This window comes from Siphateles boraxobius, unplaced genomic scaffold (assembly GCF_051911475.1).
Source record: "Siphateles boraxobius isolate OS27281-9 unplaced genomic scaffold, OSU_SipBor_1 111, whole genome shotgun sequence".
Taxonomy (NCBI): domain Eukaryota; kingdom Metazoa; phylum Chordata; class Actinopteri; order Cypriniformes; family Leuciscidae; genus Siphateles; species Siphateles boraxobius.
In genome coordinates this window covers 640,836-663,481 of record NW_027508713.1, presented here as the reverse complement: position 1 = coordinate 663,481, position 22,646 = coordinate 640,836, and the positions used below count along the sequence as shown (strand labels likewise).

The 22,646-nt window shown below is 36.7% G+C and overlaps 2 protein-coding genes across 4 annotated transcripts in view; both read right to left on the bottom strand.

Moving 5' to 3' along the window:
• Positions 1-849: 849 nt before the first annotated feature.
• The window catches only part of LOC143705724 (NLR family CARD domain-containing protein 3-like), a 137,695-nt gene continuing 115,898 nt past the window's right edge, over positions 850-22,646 (bottom strand). Inside the window, exons 1-8 of one of the 3 annotated variants that reach the window (XM_077197518.1) lie at positions 11,353-11,528; positions 10,008-10,198; positions 9,476-9,598; positions 7,424-9,313; positions 4,075-4,248; positions 3,610-3,783; positions 1,870-1,916; positions 850-1,682 (exon numbers count right to left, since the gene is read on the bottom strand). In XM_077197518.1, coding sequence (XP_077053633.1) covers positions 1,105-1,682; positions 1,870-1,916; positions 3,610-3,783; positions 4,075-4,248; positions 7,424-9,313; positions 9,476-9,598; positions 10,008-10,114 — 3,093 coding nt within the window. In that variant the 5' untranslated portion in view covers positions 10,115-10,198; positions 11,353-11,528 and the 3' untranslated portion in view covers positions 850-1,104. Of the gene's footprint in view, positions 1,683-1,869; positions 1,917-3,609; positions 3,784-4,074; positions 4,249-7,423; positions 9,314-9,475; positions 9,599-10,007; positions 10,199-11,352; positions 11,529-22,646 lie in introns of those variants that run through there. The other 2 variants (XM_077197519.1, XM_077197520.1) reach the window with 2 other exon arrangements.
• On the bottom strand, positions 13,500-21,919 carry LOC143706308 (E3 ubiquitin-protein ligase TRIM35-like). The gene is made up of 6 exons (XM_077198099.1): positions 21,450-21,919; positions 17,340-17,433; positions 15,812-16,035; positions 15,701-15,723; positions 15,392-15,510; positions 13,500-14,704 (listed from the first exon to the last, which is right to left on the bottom strand). The coding sequence occupies exons 1-6, from the start codon at positions 21,831-21,833 to the stop codon at positions 14,010-14,012; spliced, it is 1,539 nt and encodes a 512-aa protein (XP_077054214.1). The 5' UTR covers positions 21,834-21,919; the 3' UTR covers positions 13,500-14,009.

The window sequence follows — 22,646 nt, the reverse complement described above, 5'->3', positions numbered from 1 at the left end:
CTGATGACATCATTGTACGGTATTGCTTGGCCATCTTTGTTATTAATACTAATAACAGCAAGTCAACTTAGTCTTCAATTACCATCATTACTTACACTCATCAACAAGCAATTCCACACCTAACAATTCATATTCTATTTGCAAATGAGGCATAATTGCACTATTGTTAACACTTTACATGGTGATCTACTCCAGCCTAAATATGAGGCTAGCACTGCTACATCACTCGCCACCATATTAATAAAATTGAAGTCTATTTTCATCACAGGAGTCGCCCCACCCAACATGGTATATTTTCTCATAATTGACCAATACCATCTTTTACCAAAGATCTTAGAGCAGAGCGCACATGCGCCATTTTTGCCTATGAAGCTGTAATGTTACAGACGCTGTAACGTTCACTTCAACACGTACAGCAATGCTGTTTTCTTGAACTTAAACCGATATCTATTGATACGTGAAATACACCTAGACAAATGTAAATAAATGGGAGAAACTTCACTGCTGATGGCAGGGATATAGCTCTGGTGATGGCTTAAATAAGATCATGACCAGCTGCTACCTCAAGTGAGCACAATTTGTGTTGCACAAAACATACTTTAAATAATCACGCAAACATACCTTTATCTTGCTCTCTTTTCTCCTCCTCTGTACTTTTCTTTTTTATCCTTTTCGGCACCAGAGGGATACGTCCTTTTTGTGACATGGCTTAACATTACCGTAACTATGCGCAGTTGCACACGAATTGTCTATGCACGCGAGCGAGGTGTCAAGTTTATGTGCATTATGCTGGCAGACACAGCAGCAGTTGTAGGCACTAGGCAGGTATATTGATCATGAAATTTAGAATTTTCTTGTCTTGAATTACTCATTTATTCATATCCATTCATTCATTTATGTCACTTAAGTTATTTAATATGTTAAAGGGGACCCCAAGCAGCCGCTTAGTTCGCTTATGCCTCAGGCCGGCTCTGCTGGAAATAATTGCGTCCGTGTGTGTGTGCGTGCGTGTGTGCATGTGTTTGTGTGCTTTACATCCTTCTTGCAAATTGAAATATTATTGCATTAGACATACACTAGCAAGTAGATTCCCTAAAAGCTAGTTTACAAGCAACAAGTTTGTGTGTCTCCGTTGTGTCTCACAGCAGGTTGTTGAATCTGACACAGTGACAGTGAGGAATCAAACACACCAAATCCAGCATAGAGGGGTTCAGTGAATGTGGTGTTGAACGTATGTAAGTGTGTGAGAGTGTGTGTGTCAGAGACGCTGTAGAAGGACAGAGTGCCGGCAGACACGTCCACATACACTCCTACTCTGTTAGAAAAGGGTGATGGGACAGGTACGCTATTGTTCACATTATTGTGCCAGGAAGTAAATCCATTAGTTGAACAGTACAGACTCCAAGATTTGTCGCTGCATCCAAACCAAGAGTCATTCCCACCTTTCCTGCTGATTCCTTTATAAGTCACTGCTATATCTGCCTTAAATCCAGTCCATTCAACCTCCCAGTAACAGCGTCCAGTCAGATTCTCTCCACACAGAACCTGCTCAAAGCCATCAAATCTGTCTGGATGATCAGGATATGACTGCTTCTCCTTAACATGTGTTGCTTTTCTGTTGTCCTCAGACAGAGTGAGTTTAACATGTGCTGTGTTTGGATCCAGTGTGAGATCATAGGCATCTGAAAACAAGAAGAGAGATGAGAACATGAAGGAGGTGTGTAAAAACAATTTAAGTGTTTGCAATGTGACAATGTTAAGTACACGTGTGTGTGTGTGTGTGTGTGTGTGTGTGTGTGTGTGTGTGTGTGTGTGTGTGTGTGTGTGTGTGTGTGTGTGTGTGTGTGTGTGCGAGTGAGAGAGACCTACATTTTCTCAGTCCTGGTGTGATTCTAAAGGGGTCTCCATGGTCCACACTAGAGGGAGACAAATATAAACCAAAATTGTTTCATTAAAAGTGTGCATGAAAAAATATCAGTCTGCACATTAAGATTAATGAATAATTATTTATCTAAACAAGTCTCTCATATAGGGAAAAAGATATAGGAAGCCAAATATCGAAAGAAACAATATAATAAAGTCTAATAGCTAAAGAGCTTCAAAGACAGATCAGCTCAAAAACCAACAGCCTCCAGAAGATAGTGAAAATAAAGTCAAGACCAAGCGACTAAACAACTAAGGTGTTTAAATAGATTTAACTCTCACAAGAGCACATTTGATTCTACCAAGGGTTAGATTTATTCCATTACATACTTTATGCATGTGTACACAAGCAGACAATGATCCTTTAACCCTCTGGGGTCTAAGGTGTGGCACAAGCCACAAGAAAGAATAAAAGGACAAAAGAAAAAAAATATATACAGTATATATATATATATATATATATATATATATATATATATATATATATATACTACAAAATTGGTTCACAGTTGGAAACATCTCGAAAAAAATAGTATTTTTCCACTTGTATTTTTGCTTGCAAACAGTATAATATCCAAGGTGAACATTTCTAGTAATTGTGTAGTTAATTCTCATACTGTATTTTCAGAAAGTTTTGGATATGTATCCTCTCTCCAAATTTGTCGCTAATAAAACACAATAAAAATGATTTGAAGAGAAGGCTTATATTGACCTTTTAAGATTTTGTTTACATCTACCTTGTAAATATATTCTTTGCTATTTTATTAAAAAGGTTACAATTACAGCAACAAATAAAATAACAATATTTCAAGTGTAATATTTCTTTGTAAAAAATAAAGTATACATTTTATCACACGTATTTCAAAGTTAAGGATTCATTGGTTTGAATAAAGCCTAGATTGGAACAAACACTATAATAACATCTTAGTTGATGACTTTATTTTTGACAAAACAAACATAGCCTAGATAATTTTTTCATATTTCCTAAGTCTGTATGACCAAAAATGACGGAGTATTTTAGGTCTATTTTGTTGCTATGTGAAAAAAATCGAGAAAAACGCGCCAGCGCGTTTTCAGACCCCAAAGGGTTAACTGTGCAGAAATATGTCTGGTTTCAAGTGATCTGAAGGCACGGTTTCCAGGTCCCAGAAAGATTTCCAGCCCAATGTCGACTCAAAAAAACGGGAAAAAGAATGAAAACTAGAAAAATAAATTCCCCGTCCAATCATAGTTGACAGCTGCGGTACTCCCATAAAGGGCCTTATAAATAAATGTTTTTTTTTATCAATATATACCTTTGTCAACATATCAATATTAGATTTCAAAACATACCTTTTGCGAATACTGAGACTTTTTCATGCAAAAAAATAATAATAATTAGACAATAGGCGGTATTATCCACACAGATATCTGATCTCACCATCATTAATCTTGGAACTGTGGCAACTTCATGATGCTGGAAATTCCCTTAAGAACTGTGCACACAAGTGCAACAATAAGTTTTTGAGCTGTTTTCAAGACAAAGTCGTCACACCAAGATTGGATTCAAATTTGGTGTTAATTATTGATAAATTAATACTTGATTTCTTTTGCAAAGTACACCATCATTGCTGGTAGTTCATCTAATTTCACCCAACTGAAGTTAGCAGTATTAGTAATCTTGCATGAAACTCCCTTGATACATACTCGAGTTTCTCCAGTGAGCAGTTTGGATCTTCCAGTTTGTCGTTGAGCAGCTGAACTCCTGAATCTCCAGGGTGATTGTAGCTGAGATCCAGCTCTCTCAGGTGTGAGGGGTTTGATCTCAGAGCTGAAGACACATAACCACAGCCTTCCCCTGTCACCATACAGCCGGACAACCTACAGACACACGGTCAGATCATCTACAAACATACATAAGTTTTTTTTTACATGTTAACATGCTTCTAAATGTATATTTTTAAAGAAAGAGATATCCAACTATAAATATGGAGAGGATCTGATGCAATTCTTTGCAAACTGTTGAAGTTGCCACCAAAAAAGTCCAGACCATCCTCAATCAGTGTGATAATGTCCCCATTGTTGTGCTTAAATCACTATTAGCACTAAATATTCCTAGCTTGAATAGAAATTACTGGTCATCCAACATATCTAATATAAAATCTTACACACCTCAGTATCTCCAGCTTACAGTTAGGACTCTTCAGTGCATCAGAAAGCAACTTCAATCCTGAATCCTGCAGGTCATTGTTACTCAGATCCAGCTGTCTCAGGACACAATTTGAGGATTTTAGAGCTAATGACACAATTTCACATGACTGACCAGTGAGATTACAGCCAGCAAGACTGAAAGAGAGACAAAACACAAGCTGTTGTTTACTACAGTTATAGAGCGCGTGTCTGTGCTGTTCATTCACTCTCGCACCTACATTAGTAAACATTTTATTTTTTAGATGAACACATCCAAACTATATTGCTATAGCCTACTGAGATGAGTAAAAATGGACTGAAATATGTTGAAATAAAATGTCTGTACAAGCAACAAACTGCAAATTAACATATGCTAATATATCATAAACACAGTATGTTACAGACTAAATAATATGAATGTTTAGACAAGATTTCATTGATTAGTTTTGGCTACTGTAAAAAAAGACTTTTTATTTAACTATATAAAGTGAACGACTATATATTTAACTCATATGTTATATATATAGTATGGAATGTTTTTTTCAAAAATAAAGTAGGTATATTGAATTATCAACTAAGATGTTATTATAGTGTTTGTTCCAATATTCAAACTAATGAATCCTTACCTCTGAAATACGTATGATAAAATGTATACTTTTTACAAAGAAAGAATACACTTGAAATATTGTTAAAATTGTAATTGTAGTTGTAATTGTAAGCTATTTGTAATTGGTTCTAATTGTAAAAAAAAAATATATATTTATACGGATATCGATGCATTTTATATATATATATATATATATATATATATATATATATATATATATATATAATGCATATCATATATATATATATATATATATATATATATATATAATTTCTTTTGTGTCCTCGTATTCTTTGGTACCCAGTGACACATCTGTGTGAAAGGCTCATTATGCTCATTATGCATAACATGTCCCTCCTCATTAAGGGGCACATTATGCAGGTCTTTGTCTTCTCAGGTGTGAACACGCCTCCACACATATTGCCTTTCCAAACAAAAAGTGTCTTATAACATTTAAATCAATGTATTGTTTTGTGTAAATGATTAGGCAGGATGATTTTCAGATCATTTTGAAGCAAAAACTCTAGGTGTCAACATCCATTAGTCAAAAGTCTTGTGGACACATATTATTTAGTATGTGTTTTGTGGCCTTATTTCAGAAACTTCAGAAACAACAGAAAGTTTTGTTTTTTTTAATAACCATGCATAAACAATATTCTATCAAAAATACAAACATGTACATTAGGGCTGGGCGATATATCGCATCACATTGTTATGCGCATCTCGTCAGTAAAGCCGGTTCCTTGATTAGTAGTAAATCACCTTCACCTGCTTTCAGATGGAGCGGCATTTACTACAAAGAGCCGTAGTTCACTGACAAGCTGAGCCATATCGCATTAATATGGCGGACATATCACCAGCGATAATTAATGCGATATGGCTCAGCTTGTCAGTTAACTACGGCTCTTTGTACACAGCAAAAACTCCAGCGTTAAATTAACACTCCTGGGAGTGTAAATGAGTCCATACTCAAGAGTGTTAAAGTTAATGAGATAATTAAGTGATTAATTGAGTGATGATTGAGCATTATTGAAGACACCTAAAGCAGAATCACTGAAGGGGAAAATCTAAAATTGTAAGCCACCGTTATGGCGATCATTGTTTGCTTTAGTTGGACTCTTGACCCTTATATTATTAACTTCAGATTTTGTTTGGCTGTTGTATCTCTGTTATAACTGCCAGATGAACAAAGAAAAAAAGTGATCTAATGGTGTTGGTTATATTATGGCCATCTTCATTTGAACTTTATGCTTGTGATTTATGCTGTTGGTTACAGCATAACTGTGATTCTGCATAAATATCCAGAATTCTAGGTATAATACAAAGGATTTCTTAAGTTGTTTTTAAAAAAAATCTTTCTATTAGGCACACACAGATGTCAAGATTCAGTCAATGCATCTCAACAATGGTGACGAGCAGAATATTCAATTAGGAAAAGTAAATTACATAGACAATTCAGATCATAATTTATTCATACCGCAATGCATGATGGGAGCCATTAATAAGTTGTGATTGGTGGCAGCCACTGCAACATGCTTTATTAATGTCACCATTGTTGAGATTCACAGGCTGATTATTGATTTCTGTGTTTATAAATAAATTCATTTGAAAGTATTTTGATCAGAACAATGTTTATTAAATATTTCGGATTATAAGAAAAATACTAATAATCATATGCTGCTGAATCACAAAGCTGTTGCTAGCAAGTTAAACCAAACTATCTCAATAAGTTTAATTTTTCAGATCACAGCATGATTATGCCAAAACATAACCAACACCATCTGATTACACTTTTCTTTGTTCATTTGACTGTTATAAATCAATAACAGCAGACAAACAAAATGTAAAATGAAAGTATAAGGGTCAAGAGTCCAACTAAAGCAAACACTGATCGCCATAACGGTGGCTTACAATTTGTGATTTTCTCCTTCAGTGACTCTGCTTGTTAACATCAGGTGTCTTCAATAATGCTCAATCATCACTAAATTAATCACTTAATTATCTCATTAACTTTAACACTCATATCTGCATCATATCTTCCATCTGAAGCAGGTGAAGGTGATTTACCACTCAAGGAACCGGTTCTGGCTTTCGGGCGGCAGTGGCTCAGTGGTTCATGTAGGTTGTCTACAAACTGAAAGGTTGGTGGTTCGATCCCCGGTTCCACCTGACCAAGTGTCGAGGTGTCCATGAGCAAGACACCTAACCCCAGCTGCTCCCGACGAGCTGGATGGCGCCTTGCATGGCTGACACCGCCGTCGGTGTATATGAATGAGTGAGTGAATGGGTAAATGTGAGGCAATATGTAAAGCGCTTTGGTGGCCATTGGATCTGTTAAAGCGTTATATAAATGCAGTCCATTTACCATTTTACTGACGAGATGCACATAACAATGTCATGCGATATATCCCCCAGCCCTAATGTTGCACACATATTATGGTAGCCCTGTTTGTGCTAAATAGAGTTTAATTACACCTTTGCCATTAATATGTTTATAAGGAAACTGAAAAAGGCACAAATATCAGGGCATGTCAAAACATCTCAAGGACCCTAAAAACACCTTAGACCTCAGAGGGTTAACCCCTTTCTATAACTGGCATTTCAAAAACACCAAGAGAACATTCATTTAAATGACAATCAAATCTAAAACTGAGTAAATTATTCTTGAAGATACATTACTTGAAACAACAACAGAAACTGATAATTTATGGATTAAACACTCACAGAGCTTTAGTGCAGTTGATCACAGCTGGCATCAGTCTTCTTCTACCATCATCAGATGTGTTGTATTTCTTGAGGTCCAGCTCATCCAGCACCTCCTCTGACATCTGAAGCATGTAGGCGATTGTTGAGCAGTGAGCAGGAGAGAGTTTCTTCTTTGAGTGTTTGTCTGATTTCACAAACTCCTGAATCTCTCTGGACAGAGTCTGATCTTTCACTTCCAGCAGACAGAGGAACAGATTGATGGATCTTTCAGTGGAGAGTCCATGTCCCTCTTTAATCTTCTCCTTTATGTACTGTGTGGTTCTCCTGAGGCTCTCTGAGCTGTTCTCTGTGTGTGTCAGTAGATCCTGTAAGAGTCTCTGATTGGACTCCAGTGAGACGCCCAGCAGGAACCGCAGGAACAGATCCAACTGTCCATTCTCACTCTCAAGGGCTTTATCTACTGCTCCTTTAAGCAAATTTTGTACTGAAGAAAAATTCTTCAGTCTCTCCATAGTTGTGTTCACATGGTAGTAAAATACATAGAAAGCAGCAAGAAACTCCTGAACGCTCAGATGAACAAAGCTATAGACTTTCCTTTGATGAATCACAGATTCCACCTTAAAGATCTCAGTGCAAATCCCAGAATACACTGAGGCGTCAGTGACGTCTATGCCGCTCTCTCTCAGGTCCTCCTCATAGAACATCACATTGCCCTTCATCAGCTGTTTGAAAGCCACTTCAGCAAGTTTCACAATCACTTCTCTATTGGACTGCAGGAGTTTCTCTGGATCTCTCTCTTCATACTTCTGATTCCTCATGTTGATCTGAATCAACAGGAAGTGGATATACATTTCAGTGAGAGTTTGAGGGATTTCTGCACTCAGATCTTCTTTCAGGAGCTTTTGAAGCACAGTGGATGAGATCCAGCAGAAGACGGGTATATGACACATGACGTGGAGGCTTCTTGCTCTTCTGATGTGAGAGATGATTCTGCTGGCTTGATGCTCGTCACTGATTCTCTTCCTGAAATATTCTTCCTTCTGAGGCTCATTGAATCCCTGAATCTCTGTCAAACGGTTGATGTATTTGGAGGGGATCTGATTGGCTGCTGCTGGTCTAGAGGTGATCCAGATGAGAGCAGAGGAAAGCAGCTCTCCTTTAATGAGGTTTGACATCAGCACACCCACTGATGAAGTCTCAGTCACATCTGAAACTTTCTGAGCATCTGAAAACATCAGTGTGATTCTGCTTTCATCCAGACCATCAAATATGAACACAACTTTACACTCCTCATAAATCTTTGAGTCCAGATCTTGAAGTTCAGGATGAAAGTCCAGCAGAAGCCTGTGAAGACTGTACTGATGATCTCGGATCAAGTTCAGCTCTCGAAATGGAAGCACAAACATGAAATCTACATCCTGGTTGGCTTTTCCCTCGGCCCAGTCCAGAATGAACTTCTGCACAGAGACAGTTTTCCCGATTCCAGCGATGCCTTTAGTAAGAACAGTCTTGATTTGGTCTTTCTCCTCACATCCTGGTTCAGGAGAGGCTTTAAAGATGTCATTGCAGAAAATTGGAGTGTCTTGTGAGTGTTGTGTTCTGGCTGTTTTCTCCATCTGTAAAACCTCATGTTCTTCATTCACTCCTTCTCTCTCTCCATCCATGACATAGAGCTGTGTGTAGATGCTGTTCAGGAGGGTTTCATTCCCTTGGAGTTTATTTCCCTCATAAAATCTCTCGTACTTGATCTTCATGCTGGTTTTGTGCTGGTCTTTGACTCTCTGCAGGTCTCCAGTCTCCAGTGTGTGTGTCTGCAGGACTGCTTCGGTTTTTGTGTGACTGATATGAGTCCGACAGTGGAATGTTGAGAAAGACGCAGGTCTGACCAGCTCATGTATATCCCCTCTGCTGAAAAAAATTAAAAGGAGATAGCAAAACAAATAAATAAATACAATGACATTACAATGACCGTTGGAGACGAATCAAAAATATATTTATTTGCAGATAATATTTTGAAGCATCTCTTCAAATTACAACCTCTGCAGAAAATTATTAAATGTTTATACTAACGTAGGTTCAGAAGTCACTGGTCCATCTCTGAAATTATAGGGTAACCTTATAGAGTCATTACTCTTTAGAGACACACCGCTGTGTTCTGGAAACTCTGATCTCTGTCTCTTCCTCCTTCTGATACTGTCAAAAGACAAATAAAACAGCATTTTAAACCTTTCTTTAAAAAAAAAAAGCCATAAGCATGGGCTACTGTCTATAGGTTGAATGTACGTTTAACCTGTTATCCACACCAATTCAGAAATAATAATATAACAAAGTATTTCATCCAAAATTGGCAGTAACATGAGTGCTGAAACGCAGAAGTACCAAGATTGATCAGAGGTGGGTAGACTAGAAATTAAATGAATAAATAGTGAACGTATAAAGTATTTGTTTTAAATAAAATAAAGTTTTTTGTTTTTTTTTGTCTCTATGTGATGGTATTGTCTCCATGAGTCTCGCTCACTGACCCACCTCAGGCTTCAGGAATACACTGACCTTCATTCTAATAAAAGACATCTGACAAATGATAACATGGCTGTTGTCTTACCAGGGGTCAGAGGTCAGTGTTGCATCACTGGATCCAGAGGGTCGATTCCTCGTGGACTGATCACTCTCCATAGGCTCACAGCTTGATCCAGGAGATGAAGAACTCATTTTAGAGGCAGTGTCCTCATTTTCTATGGTGACTCAATTTGATAACTTACTCTCATTCTCAAAAACGTGTTGTAGTTGATTGACCTTTTACATGGAAACAAAGTTTTAAAAATATAGTTAAAAAATTCATAGTTTTCATTTTTGGGTGGACACTGCAGTACAGTTGAAGATCAATGCAGTTTAATTACCTTCACATTATGTTAGTGCAAATATAGTTCATTGTAGTTTTAGATCTAGTTCAGTGCCATACTGGTTAACCTCAATACAGCCCAACTGCAGTTCAGCCCAAACTAGTAGAACCACAGTTGCAACTGTGCTGTTCAACTGCAGTTGCTGTCATAACTCTGACAGTTTTTAAATTGAACTGACCAACAGTTGCTAGAATCTGCTTTTAGTCACATTATTTATGACCTCTGTAATATTTGAAAGTTAATGGTCCATCTCAGACATCTTGAGTTACTTGTGTTCAGGAATTTCTGTTATATTCAGGTATATTCCATGTTCTTCCTATTTACCTATTTTATTTAATATATATGTATATATATATATATATATATATATATATATATATATATATATATATATATATATATATATATATTATTTTTTTACTTTTTTTTTACACATAAATAATGCTAATATTTATTTTATTGCAATTATTAGTATTCATGCATGTAGCCTTCAAATATTTTTCAAATCTATTCATCTGCATTTACACTGCAAGACTAAATGCAAATTCAAGACATTTTTGATTGGCCATTGCGTCGCTCAACACTGCAAAAAACCTGTATAAATTCAGCACTGCTTTTACTGCCCTGAATGCATCACACCTGCATTACAGGTAAAAGTGTTAGTTATTTATGTAACAACAAACATTGCATGCCTCATTTCTTTGTGCAACAGTAACAACAATCATATGATCACTGATGTTGCGTCTGATTACAATAGAAAATAACAACTTCTGTGCATTAAAAAGTGTCCTGGAAGAGAAATATCTTGATCTTTTCACACACGATATACACATATCAGGATATAAACCAGTATTTGTTTTGAAAATATAGGTATAGGCTATTGATCTAAGTAAATCTAAATGCATATCAAAATTCACGTAAACACTTTAATCGTCGATGTTTTTGAAAGAGCTATTGAGGGTTTTAAATTTCATGTAATGAAGTCAAAACACAAATAGTATCTCATTTGGATAACTACAAGGTTACATGAATCATTTCTGAACTTACCACAAAATAAGTGGCTGTTTAATTATCAAATTTTATCCAGTTTAAAGCCTCAAAATTGTGTCTCTTCTTTTCTTCTTCTTCTTTAAGTTGTGAGTTTAGTTACCTGGAAACTAGACCCATAAACTCCACCCATATGAAAAACAATCGCTCTCTCTCATAGCGCAGAGCGTCATCACAATCCCAGTGAGTCTAAGAGCTGCTGTGATTTAAAGCTGGGTTTTTATTTGTTTATTTAATTCATTCACTGCTTTATGCAACTGAACTCACACAGTATGAATAAAAATTAAACACAATATGGAAACTAGACATATATGTTATGTGGTTTAATAAGGTAAACAATGACTGTTTGTTGTCAGTCACCACTCCATTTGACCAACTTGTATTAGAAATGGTCATGTGAAAAATTATTACATGGGCAGCACATTACATGAAGCAGAGAAATACCTGTTTTACCAATGTAAATGTGTTAAAAAATTAAGTAAACAGGTAGGAAATAACTGGTGCGATTGGCGCCATATTTTGTGATTCAAGTCAAACACACAAGCCTATAAATTAATTTAATTAAAAAACATGATCCATTCAGGACATGAGAGAAGAACCAATGAAGATGAAGAATGAAAACAGACTGAGAATCAGAAAGACACATGAAATAGAGGAGAGCAGACAGTGTGTGAGTGTGACGTCTGTCCACGACACATGCTTTAAACACACACTAAATCACTGCATCATCTCAATGTTTAGTGTCTGAATCTCTCAGTCCTGAATCTGAGATTTATTGAAGTGAGCCATTGTCAAAAAGACACAATTCCAATGTAAATCCAATGGCCAAAAGCATAAAGACATGAAAGCTTAGACTACAGAACAAAAGAGAATCAAATAACATGAACTGCTCTGAACTGTACTTTTAAGACTTTGGATAACTGGTCAAACAGGATATTTAGACGCATAAACCAGGATACTGAGCGCTGCTGGAAATAATAATGAGTCACAAGCGGATCAGTTCTGGTGAGGACATATGATACATCACCAAGACACACAGCAGCAGCTTTCAACATTATGATTGTTATATCTGCATGCTGCTGAGAAGCAACAGGAAGCACTGTGGGATATTGTGAGATGAATAAAGGATCAACCCTAATCTCAAAGTTTAGAAGTACTTTGGTTTGAAATAAGTGATCAACAGCTGTGGAAAAAGTCTATATTAATAATAATAAGAGATGGTTCAACAGAAACTCTACCACAGATGTTACACTGTCCCCAGCATTTAGACCCATTCACGACAAGAACAATATTTATGAGAACAACAACAGTATAACAATAATTATATTGGCGGCCAAACCAACGGGCGATGGAACTTGCAACCATAGTTGGCTAACAATGTTTTTGGGAAATGCACAACAGAGCGGTTGGATTAGCACCGGATACACTCAGCATTTAATAGTGGCAGTTACGAGGCTTCATTCCTCACAGATGTGCCTCGTCACACACCGCCAGCCCTGATCGCCTTTGCGTTTCTCCTCTCTCACACACTGTTGGGAGCCTGGTGAAGTACGGCGATTAAAGGGACATGGTGACATGCAGGGGCGGAGTGGCAAACGGGAGAGTCGGGATTTTTCCCGGTGAGCCGGTAGTGTTTTGAGGCCGCGAGGGCCGGTCTGATAATAGTTATACATTGCAAGTTCTTAGCAACACCATCCGGCGGCCTGGTGTGCGGCCGCTGGTCAAACTGTACAGCCTCTCTGCTCAACCCGTAAATAATTGCATCGATCCGCAAATTCAGTCTCAGTTCTTAAATGGTCTAGTGGTAGATCTTTTGCCAAGCGTGTCAGAGGTTACGGGTTCTAATCCGCGCCCGTATAGTTTTTTTTTTCTCTCATAAAAACTGAATATGTTCATGGTTACAGTCTATATCAAGCAGGGATACGTTTGTGTGCATTAACTGCATTTTATTTTGTGATTTCACCGGAATAAATAGTTTTCGTAACAACGATAGATTCAAGCGTGCGTCCGAATGAACATTGCGTGCCGCGGCAACGAGCGTTCAGCTTGATTAAAAAAAAAAAAGGATATTTTAGAGCTAGATCTCTAATTTAATAGCAAACTATATGAATGCTCTGCTAGTTAACTGGAGATGTTTTATTTATTTGTATTAGGTACATCCGTGCCTTAATGTTTCAAAAAGTGGTGGGGGACAATATCGATCCTGAGAAAATGTGGTGGGACACGACTTCACTGGATCTAAACAAATCAATCTAACTATAGATGTGACCAGTTGTGGTGGCTTTCTTAATCTATTCAAAATAATTTTGCAAGGGTTCTTGCAAAAAATATAATTTTTTTACCAAAAAATACTCCCCAGGCCGGTGGTCTACGAAATTTTCCGGTAGATTTTTTGGTCCCACTCCGCCCCTAGTGACATGGCAAGAATAAAATAAATGTGCATACAAAACTAGACTAAAATCAAGAAGCTTGTAGTGAGTAAGTGTAAATATTAGCAACGATGACACCTGTCTTTTTCAGGTCACGCCAAATGAATGCAGCATAGACCACATCATTTTCTCCAAGATTTAGTTAGACAATTAGACAGCCCATAGCCTTTTGTTTGCAAATTTCTGGGGCATTGCAACAGATCATTATGTCAGTAAATGTACAGCTTGTCAAATGCTTTTCTTTTCATGCACTTTGTCATCGATATTCCACGACAAAATCACCAATATCGCCATAATGACACAAAAACAGATGAAGATCAAGACTCTATGTCTCTCCTTGAAGGATAGCTTCGGTTCAACCGGTTCAAACGGTTTAACGGTCAGAGTAATTTCATCCGGGACGACACGCAGTGGGACAGAAGGCTCTTCTGGGATCACAAATGGAAAGAGATCCTTCCCAGCAGGCACTCCAATAATGTTGGCAAAAAGGCAATCATTAGAAGCGTCATAAAAACTCACATTCCTCCACCATCCTCCCTTCATGTCATAACAATCCTCTAGCCTCACTCGCACTACTCGAGGATTCGTCAGCAGCTTGAAGATTAGTGTCGTGTTCAGGAAATGGAACAAGTATCCATCACGTCTGAGACCCCAGAAGCCGTTTTCAGGGGTCAAAGGTTGTGTAGGAGGTTTTCCCTCCAATTCAAAACACACTCCTAGTGTCCATTGCCGGCTGTTTCCCACTTCAATTTCCCATGTGTGAACACCATCGCCATATCCCACACTTCCCAGCACCATCCGGTTCCTGAGCAGAGGAAGAGCTTTGGGCTTGTCCTGCCGATGGACACATGAGGTCACAGAGGTCAGATCATCTGACACAGAGACGTCTGGTGGAGATGTGTTTGGGTTCAGGATCACAGGGTCTGGAGAGATTAGAAGAAGAGATAATTTATCAATTTAATTGACAATTAAAATTTGGGGATTTTTTGGGAGTTTGGCTTCCATAACATTTCATAGCTGTTTTGTCTTCGTTCAGACTATTGTGGGAAGAAACCTTCAAAAATACACATATTCATAACACTTTATCTATTTACTTCTGTAGATTTCAATTACAAGTATAAATTTAAAAGCCGTTTTCTCAAAATGAGCTTTTGCAGCATGCAGCTATCATAAAAAAAGCCTAATTTACTGCGATAGTCTGCGATAAAAGACAGCATGGCTCATCAACAGGGTATGAATGTGTCAAATCCCTCTGGTTTACTGCAGGTCATGGCTCAGATTCAATCCGGAGCAAGTTACATTCAGATAGTAGGGGTGCTTTCACACTACCACTTTTTTTGCACAATATCATTCATACACATAGGCCTACAAATCCCCTCTGTAAAAACCTTTAACTTTAGTATGTCAAGAAAACAAACATGAATTTTTAATCGGCTTTAACCAATTTTCAGATTTCTATTCTGTAAATATATACAAACTAGTGTGTATTTAATTTAATAAAACTGCCTCATTTACAAACTGTCTGTTTTACAAGTCTGAAATGTTATATTTCTCTAATGTACAGTGATTAATCATTTGAGAAAGTATGGAGGTATTTTTCTAGTACTCACAGTAAGGGCAGACGTCCTTCATCTTCTCCCACACTCGGTACTTCAAGTTGCCCAGATGTTTAGGAACATCAATAAGAGTTTCTGAACTCAGTTCTGCATCTGGAAGTGTGTATTTAGCTCTACACACACACACACACACACACACACACACACACACACACACACACACACACACACACACACACACACACACACACACACACACACACACACACACACACAAACACACAAACACACACACACACACCTCAGAGTAACGACTGGACTCAACTAAACTATTATATTCTTTACTTAGAAACGTAAAAATACCTGTTCATAATGCTGTTATAATTCTGTGAGAACGCACATCAAGACAGTTAGATTAGTGACTGTAATAAAAAAACAAAACGTGTGAGTATGTGAAGTTTATCCCCTCCCCACCTGAAGGAAGGTGACGTCATCGTCCTTCATTCCCTCCTCCACCTCTCGGAGTCTGTCTGAGAGTGAGTGTATTCTGCCCTTCCTTCTCTTCTCCATCTTTCCTCTCTTTAGTTTCTCTTCTTCATTTAGAGCTGCTATCCTGCTCTCCTCCTCCTTTTTGAGGAACCGGTGGATTTTCTTAAACTCCTCCCTGATTTTTCTCCCTGTTTGCTGAACTTGAGACTGTGGGGTTTAAATGTTGATTTTAAATGTAATATTTGATATGCTTTCATTTGATAAACATGACCACCACCCTCCTGAACCTACATTAGAAGGTGTACGTGTCTGTGTGAAAAAACAGATTTTCACATCTGGATTTGAACTTAATTTGCCATTACAGTTTTTTTCGATCGCTAAACGACAGTGAGCACAACTGGAGCTACATGTGCAAAACTCTAACAGTCTGCACTACCAACAGTCACCTGAGCTAAACAGTTCACATCACCTGCAAAACTCACTCCAAGCAACACAACTCTTAACACACGCTCAACACAGGCTCAGTGCAACCAAACACTACACAACCCTCACTGAGATAACACACACTGTCACTCAGAACACACTGAGCGTAACAACACTACACAACCCTCACTGAGATAACACACACTGTCACTCAGAACACACTGAGAGTAACAACACTACACAACCCTCACTGAGATAACACACACTGTCACTCAGAACACACTGAGAGTAACAACACTACACAACACTCACTGAGATAACACACACTGTCACTCAGAACACACTGAGAGTAACAACACTACACAACCTTCACTGAGATAACACACACTGTCACTCAGAACACACTGAGAGTAAAAACACTAGCATCAAACGCCAATACAGAAAATACAAACTTTTCATCTTTACAGTTTGAACTATTTTAGTGACTTCATACAAAGTAATATTTTTTTCAAAGAAAAGAGTGACATTCTTTCAGATGATTTATTTACATTTTTAGAACATAATTCTTTAAAGGGTTAGTTCACCCAAAAATGAAAATTAAGTCATTAATTACTCACCCCCATGCTGTACCAACCCCGTAAGACCTTCGTTCATCTTCGAAACACAAATGAAGATATTTTTGATTAAATCTGAGAGGTGGATCACTGCTACATAGGCTGCCTAATGGAGTGAAACTTGACAGCCCAGAAAGTCATTAAAGAAAATGTTTAAATATTCCATGTGACTACAGTGGCTCAACTATAAGTTTATCAAGCGACGAGAATACTTTTTTTCCGAAAAAAAAAACATAAATAACGACTTTATTCGACTATTCCTTTTCTTCCTTGTGGGCCTGAGACGAGAGTTCAAGAGATTTCCACGACGCATGCGCGAGAACTGAACAAGAAGTATTAGAAGAAGAACGTCCTCTTCTCAGTTCTCGCGCATGCGTCGTGGAAATCTCTTGAACTCTCGTCTCAGGCCCACAAGGAAGAAAAGGAATAGTCGAATAAAGTCGTTATTTATGGGGGTTTTTTCGGGAAAAAAGTAGTCTCGTAATCAGAGATCTTGGCATCTTGTGCTGCACCATTTTGCAATGACCACAAGCTCTTCTCGGCTGGACGAAGAGCTGCTTTCACCTTCTCCTTTAATCAGAATCAGAAAGAGCTTTATTACCAGGTATGTTTGCACATACGAGGAATTTATTTTAGTGACGGAAGCTTCCACAGTACAAACAGAATAACAGTGACAAGGCGGATAATAAAAAGAATAAAAATAGAATTTGTAAAAATGCACAGTTACAAAAAATAGACAATATACAAAGAAAAATGGTACAGGTATGTATACAAATGCAAGTAAATGTAATTAAGAAGTGTGGTGTTTTAAATAAATAAGTGTATAAATACGGTTCCTATGCCTGGCTGTTAAGATAACAAAAGAAAAAATTCACATGCAGCATCCATTTATTTTAATGCCTATAATTTACTACAGGGTCTTTCTGTGATAATAGACAGTATGGCTTTCTGAGTCAAACACAATGGAGCCTCATCAACAGGATATGAATGTGTCAAATCCCTCTGAATCTGAGGCATGACCTGCAGTAAACCAACCCGGAACTTAGGTAAAGTTAGACTTATATTCGCACATTCGCAGACTTCCGCGTTCAATATCTCGTGAGCGGAATATTGTTAGGCTACTACACAAATAACATTGTTTTAATATATAAATTATCCTCAAAACGAGTTTTCCTTCGGTTTTGCACTTTGCAGATGGTCCCTTTTCAGCAGCCCGAGCATAGAGATCAATGTATTTTGTGCACTGCGAAGGAACCCAGCTAACAGGGAACGTTCCCAGAACATTGGCTAACGTTCTATGAAGGTTCTCTCAAAGTTATCAAAAAATGTTCTTGCAGTAACGTTATTATAACGTTGTGCTAACGTTATATGTTATTGATAAACGTTCTAAAAACGTTAGCAATAAAACGTTATTCTACCGTTGTTAGTGGAACGTTTTAAAAACGTTATTACATTAAAAAATATATTATTCATTACAAATTTTTCATACATCTTTTTCTTAAGCAAATCAACTTCAGAAACATAATTTGTATATCCAGTGACACAATAAACTGAAAAACTGTTTTTCGTTAAAATATTTTTTATGGTCAGGAAAAAAACAGATTTTAAAATAATTATGTATTCAACAGGAAATAATTCAACAACTACAATCAATTATAAATGTGGTTTTACCTTAAAAAATAAAATAATAAGATGTCAAAAAACAAAACAAAATCACCATTAGGCCTATTTATTAGGCTATATTTTACTTAATTGTGCAATATTTAAAAAGTAGATAAGGCTAATAGGAAAAAAAAACTTAGGGCTTTAAAAACATATAAGAAACAGTGTTTTTAATAACTTTTGGGATTACAGTAAAGGAAAAAACACGGAATATGTTTTATCTGATCATTCCCCATCCGTAGCGTGATAGGATGGGCGTGGTTTTGGAGTGCACGGCCCATCAATCAATCACAGCTGAACAGACGGACAACTTAGACGGCAGCTTTCATGCAAGTTGAGTGCATTTTGCTTGTTATATGAATTAAACACTTTTATCACAATGCTGATTAACTTATTTGCATGTTTCTAACATTCTAATGTTGCTAACATTCTCTCAAAGTTCTATCAAAGTTACCTAAAACGTTAGTAGAACGTTGTGCCAACGTTATATGTCATTGATAAACGTTCTAAAAACGTTAGCATTAAAACGTTATTCTTACTTGTTAGTGGAACGTTTTAAAAACGTTACTAAATTAAAAACATATTAGTAATTACAAATTAGTCATACAGCTTTTTTCTTCTTTTCTTCTGCAAAACAACTTAAGGAATTTGTATATATAGTGACACAATGCACTGAAAAACTTTTTTTTGTTGTTAAAATATTAGTTTATGGGCAGAAAAAAAATCCCAGGTATAAAATAATTATGTATTCAAAAGGAAATGAATAAAAAACTACAGTCAATTATAAATGTGGTTTTGCCTTTAAAAAAAGTATATTATATTGCATATAATATACTTATATATATTTATATTTATATATTTATATTTATATTTTTATATATTTATATTTATATTTTTATATTTATACTTTTATATTTTTTTATATTATATAACATATGATCATTCCTCACATCCGTACGTTTAGCCTGATAGGATGGGCGTGGTTTTGCAGCGCACGGCCCGTCAATCAATCACAGCTGAATAGGACAGACGTTGGAACTCTCTCAGAGACGGAGACGGCACACGGCAGCTTTGAGGTAAGTTGGATGAATTTCGCGAGTTGTATGAATAAAATACTGTTATTAGTGTTGCTAACGTTACTGTGTTAATAAAGTTAACTAGATCAATATTAAAAATTACATTTGATGTAACGTTATTTATTTAGATCAACTTTTTCGCAGTGTCCTTTAGTTCACTTTTTCAATATAAGTTAGCTAAACTGATTTTCATTAGAACGCATTCTTGAGATTCAAAAGTAAATCAGCTAATGTTAGCTCGATTAGCTTAGCTATGGCCAAGCATTTTCCCCTCCAGTTTTCGGTTTCATGGGTCAAGTTCGTCATATTGAAATCTGTATTTGTAATTTTATCGTGTAAGTTGGCCGTAGTGTTTGCAAGCTCATATGTGACCTTTTAAAAACGGAAGGATATCTCCAAGCTTGGTCTTTGGATCAGCACTTGACAACAGTAACGTTAATTTAATGGACAATCGTCAGTATTTCGCATCGAAGACTAAGTACTATCTATTTGAATTGGGAAATACTGAAATCTCAAAAACTGCTTAACGAACTCAGTTAAATAGCATATTTCAAACAACACTGTTGTCTCACTTGCTCAAATTGCGTTATAATTTGTATTTGTGTGGCTTGGTGCAGTTCTAGGCGCGAGTTTCTATGGTTACCGGAGCCTCTGCAGCTGCAGTGATGGCAGAGCCGTTGAAAGCGAGAGTTGCGACGAACTTTGATCACGTGGTTCATGTAGCTCTCAATTTTCGAAACAACTCTGCGCTCAATCTTTTGAACTAAATGAGTTTAAGCAGGACAATTTCATTATATTCGCAGCAATTTCTGCTAAATATTAACGCATAATGTGCAAAGACGACATTTACTGGAGCATTTATTTCATAATCTTAGAAAACATTAAGATAACGTTTATATAACGGGATAATTGAACGTTCTAATACCGTTTGAATAACGTTATTATAACCAAGCAAGAACGTTAATACAATGTTTATATAACAAGATAATTGAACGTTCTAATAACGTTTTGAATAATGTTCTTATAACCAAGCAATAACGTTAATGCAACGTTTATATAACGAGATAATTGAACGTTCTAATAACGTTTTGAATAACGTTCTCATAACAAATCAATAACGTTAATACAACGTTAATATAATGAAATAATTGAACGTTCTAATAACGTTTTTAATAACGTTCTTCTAACCAAGAAATAACGTTAATACAACGTCTAAAAAACTGGACGTTTTTAACGTTCCTAGAACATTCAGAAATAACGTTTTCATAACTTAATGGTTACGTTATGGAAACGTTCAAATAACCTAAAATTGTTAGCTGGGAAAGCTCGTCTTGAGGAAAATTAGTTTGTAGGTGCTAGTGTTATAAGTGTAGATATGTGTTAATGGTTATTTGTGTAATAACAACATTTAGTTCACGAGTTATTGAACGTGGAAGTCCGCAAATGTGTGAATATAAGTACAACTTTATCTCAATCCGGAACAAGCTACATTTAGATAGTAGGGGTGCTTTCACGGCACCACTTTTTGCACAGTCTCATTCATGAAAATACAAAACACCATGATGGTGACACATGACTCACACAACATTGCATGTTAGAGTTCATGTAAATGTTACTCACTCAAAACACACACACACACACACACAAACACTCTCTCTCTCTCTCTCTCTCTCTCTCTCTCCCTCTCTCTCTCTCTCTCTCTCTCTCTCACACACACACACACACACACACACACACACACACACACACACATACACACACTTATAGAATGTGTTCTTCCAAAACGAAAAAGAATACGCCATGACATGCTAATGAAATGCTTATTTCACACATTCAACAGTTTCTCACCTTGCGTTGTCGGACTGCCTGTTGTAGCGGCTGTAATTTGTGCCATTTGTGCTCATGTTTCTTACACTCTGAACATAAAACCTGTTCATCCGTTTGACAGAACAGCTCAATTTTCTCTCCGTGTATCTGACAAACATGTTCTCTCTCCCTCTCCTTCCTCGAGTTGTTCTCTCTCAGGTAAGACTCACAGGTGTTCCTCAGGCTCAGATTGGACACCGGTGGCTGAGGTGAAAGCTGTCGACAGACGGGACAGTTTCTGGATCTGCTCGAGGTCCAGTGATTATTAATGCACTGACGACAGAAACTGTGACCACAGCTCAATAACACAGGGTCTCTGAAGAGCTCAGTGCACACGGGACACGACAGCTCATCCTCAAGAGACATTTAAAAAGAGAAAAATACCAAGCCTAGAGGAAAATTAATAACATTTATAAATCGATATTTCACGCAGAGCAAATCTGACTGACATGATCAGAGAAAAAGCTGAGACTGAGAGACAAACAAAACACTTCCTGATTTAATGGGAATGACATGACAAACTTTCATTGGTAGAAAAGGATCAAGAATCACGGGTTCAAAAAAGTTATTATGAACACAACAGGGGGCGCTGGGCGATCACGATCCTCTCAGAATCAGATTATATTACCAAAAGCATGACTAATTCTTGGTAACATTTTATATAAATTACACGTTGTATAAAGTTAGATTAAATTATGTACAATACACATCTTAAAAAAAATGTTTATGTGAGAATTAGGTTTAGGGATGAGGCTAGTAAATATTATTTTAGTAGGCTAAATATAAACTTCTATATAGGGCCATACACCAATTTTGAAACTGTAAAAAATATATTACATGAACTTTTTACATATATTTTAAAATATTAGTGAATATATTTAAATACATTTAAATAATAAACATTAGGTGGAAAAAGATCAGTTGGATGTTATTAATTGTAGTTAATTACAATTTGGTGTGAAAATTAAGCAATGTAATGGCAATGCAACTCAAATATCCCATGTGCACACCCAATATTGCACATTACTGAAAAAATAAATGATATATATATATATATTAAATATATATATGTAAATATGAATAGACAAATATAAATGATAAAATAAAATTGCAAATCATTAGAATAGTATGTTTTTAAGGCTAATTCAAACTGACACTTCATCAGGTTTTTCAGATCAG

Bases quoted from the DNA above. Each gene is read 5' to 3' on its own strand.
- LOC143706308 (XM_077198099.1), bottom strand. From the start codon at position 21,833: ATGTCTCTTGAGGATGAGCTGTCGTGTCCCGTGTGCACTGAGCTCTTC. The intron at 17,434-21,449 runs GTGAGAAACTGT...TTCTGATTAAAG, and splicing joins AGGCAGTCCGACAACGCAAG to GAGAAGGTGAAAGCAGCTCT. The intron at 16,036-17,339 runs CTACTTTTTTCC...TTTAAACCCCAC, and splicing joins CAAGATCTCTGATTACGAGA to AGTCTCAAGTTCAGCAAACA.